At 15.8% G+C, this 1,425-nt stretch overlaps 1 protein-coding gene across 1 annotated transcript; it reads right to left on the bottom strand. All coding sequences in view use genetic code 6, as the record gives it.

Annotated features, from left to right (window-relative positions):
- Positions 1 to 1,060: 1,060 nt before the first annotated feature.
- TTHERM_002653433 (hypothetical protein) lies at positions 1,061 to 1,411 on the bottom strand (the record flags this gene model as incomplete). The annotated part of the gene is made up of 1 exon (XM_012795151.1): positions 1,061 to 1,411. A coding segment is annotated over one exon (222 nt), but the record flags the coding sequence as incomplete, so codon positions are not given.
- Positions 1,412 to 1,425: the final 14 nt, after the last annotated feature.

Here is a 1,425-nt window from a genome sequence, read left to right as displayed (position 1 = left end):
TTTTTATTTTTATTTTCCATAAATATTTCTTTAATTAGTTAATTAATTAATTATTTTTTTTAAATATTAATAATTTCGATTTATAAAAAACATTCTTAATTATGTTTTAAATATTCTTATTTTAATTGTACCTTTCTAAAAAAATACTACAAAATAATTACCCTTATTCATACTCTTTTCATAAAGATATATATAGTAATTACTGTAATTGAATCCTGTATAAAATTAAAATTCTTTATATAGGCTTAACTTTTTGATAAAAATTTCAAAAGTTATTTTATCATGAAATTTTTAAAAAGCTATAATTATATAGTAAATAAATTATTAATCTAATTTTGTTTATTTGCTCTTGATAAATTCTCTAATTGATCTGTAAATAAAAGAAACATATTCCCATTTAAAATGTTAAAATAACTTTTACTAATTAGTATATTTATAAATATTTTGTATTTTTACTTTAAAAAAAAAACATTTATTTTATGTGATTGATTCTAATAAATACTTATTACAAATATATGGCTTAACTTTTTAATTAAAATTTTTTTATAAACCGCTTTTTAAATTTAGAAAAAAATTTATAATTTTATTTATTTATTTTTTTTTATTTTTGAAAAATAAAAAACTAATTAGAAATTTGTTAATTTTAAAGGGAGTATTTTTAAATTATACAATTTAAGTAATTATTTTTCAATATAATCTTAAAGCATAAACCAACCTCTTTTTTTTAATAATTTAATTTAGTTTATGAAAAAAAAATTATTAAATCAATTTATTTATTTATTTTAAGAAAATTTTTTTTAATTTTAGATTATTTTTATTAAAAATATGTAATTTAAACTTTAAAATTTTTAATATTAATTATGAAATTAATATATTTTTTAATTTTAGATATTAAACTAAATTAGATAAATAAAACTTAATTTTATTGCTTGAATAAGTTAAGAAATTAAATATCTTCTTCCCTAATGCATAATTCATAGTTTTTAAATTAATAAATAATTAAATTACACACTATAAACAAGTATAAATAATAATTTTAAATTTGAGAATGGAACGAGTTTCATTAAATTAACTTAAGATTATATATTTTTTCTTATAAGTTTAAGTAATTTTGGATTTATTTTAGCACTTTTACTTTATTTTTAGTCACAAACTGCATACATTACACGCAGTGAAAAGTATGCCATCCATCATAGATAATAGATTTAGATAATAAAAAGTAGAAATAACCTATAAATTATCCTAAATCTTAAAATTTTTCAATATTATGCTATTTTATCATATGAAGATTATAATCATCACTAATAAATACATCAAATATAGTTTATTCTAGTGCTTTTAGCTCATTTTCTAACCCATTTATTTCTGTATTCGATTCGTGTGCTTTTTTAAATTGCACTTCTAAAACTTCCTCTAGCTAACGAA

Source organism: Tetrahymena thermophila (assembly GCF_000189635.1).
Source record: "Tetrahymena thermophila SB210 genomic scaffold scf_8255524, whole genome shotgun sequence".
NCBI lineage: Eukaryota > Ciliophora > Oligohymenophorea > Hymenostomatida > Tetrahymenidae > Tetrahymena > Tetrahymena thermophila.
This window is presented reverse-complemented; position numbering and strand designations above follow the sequence as displayed.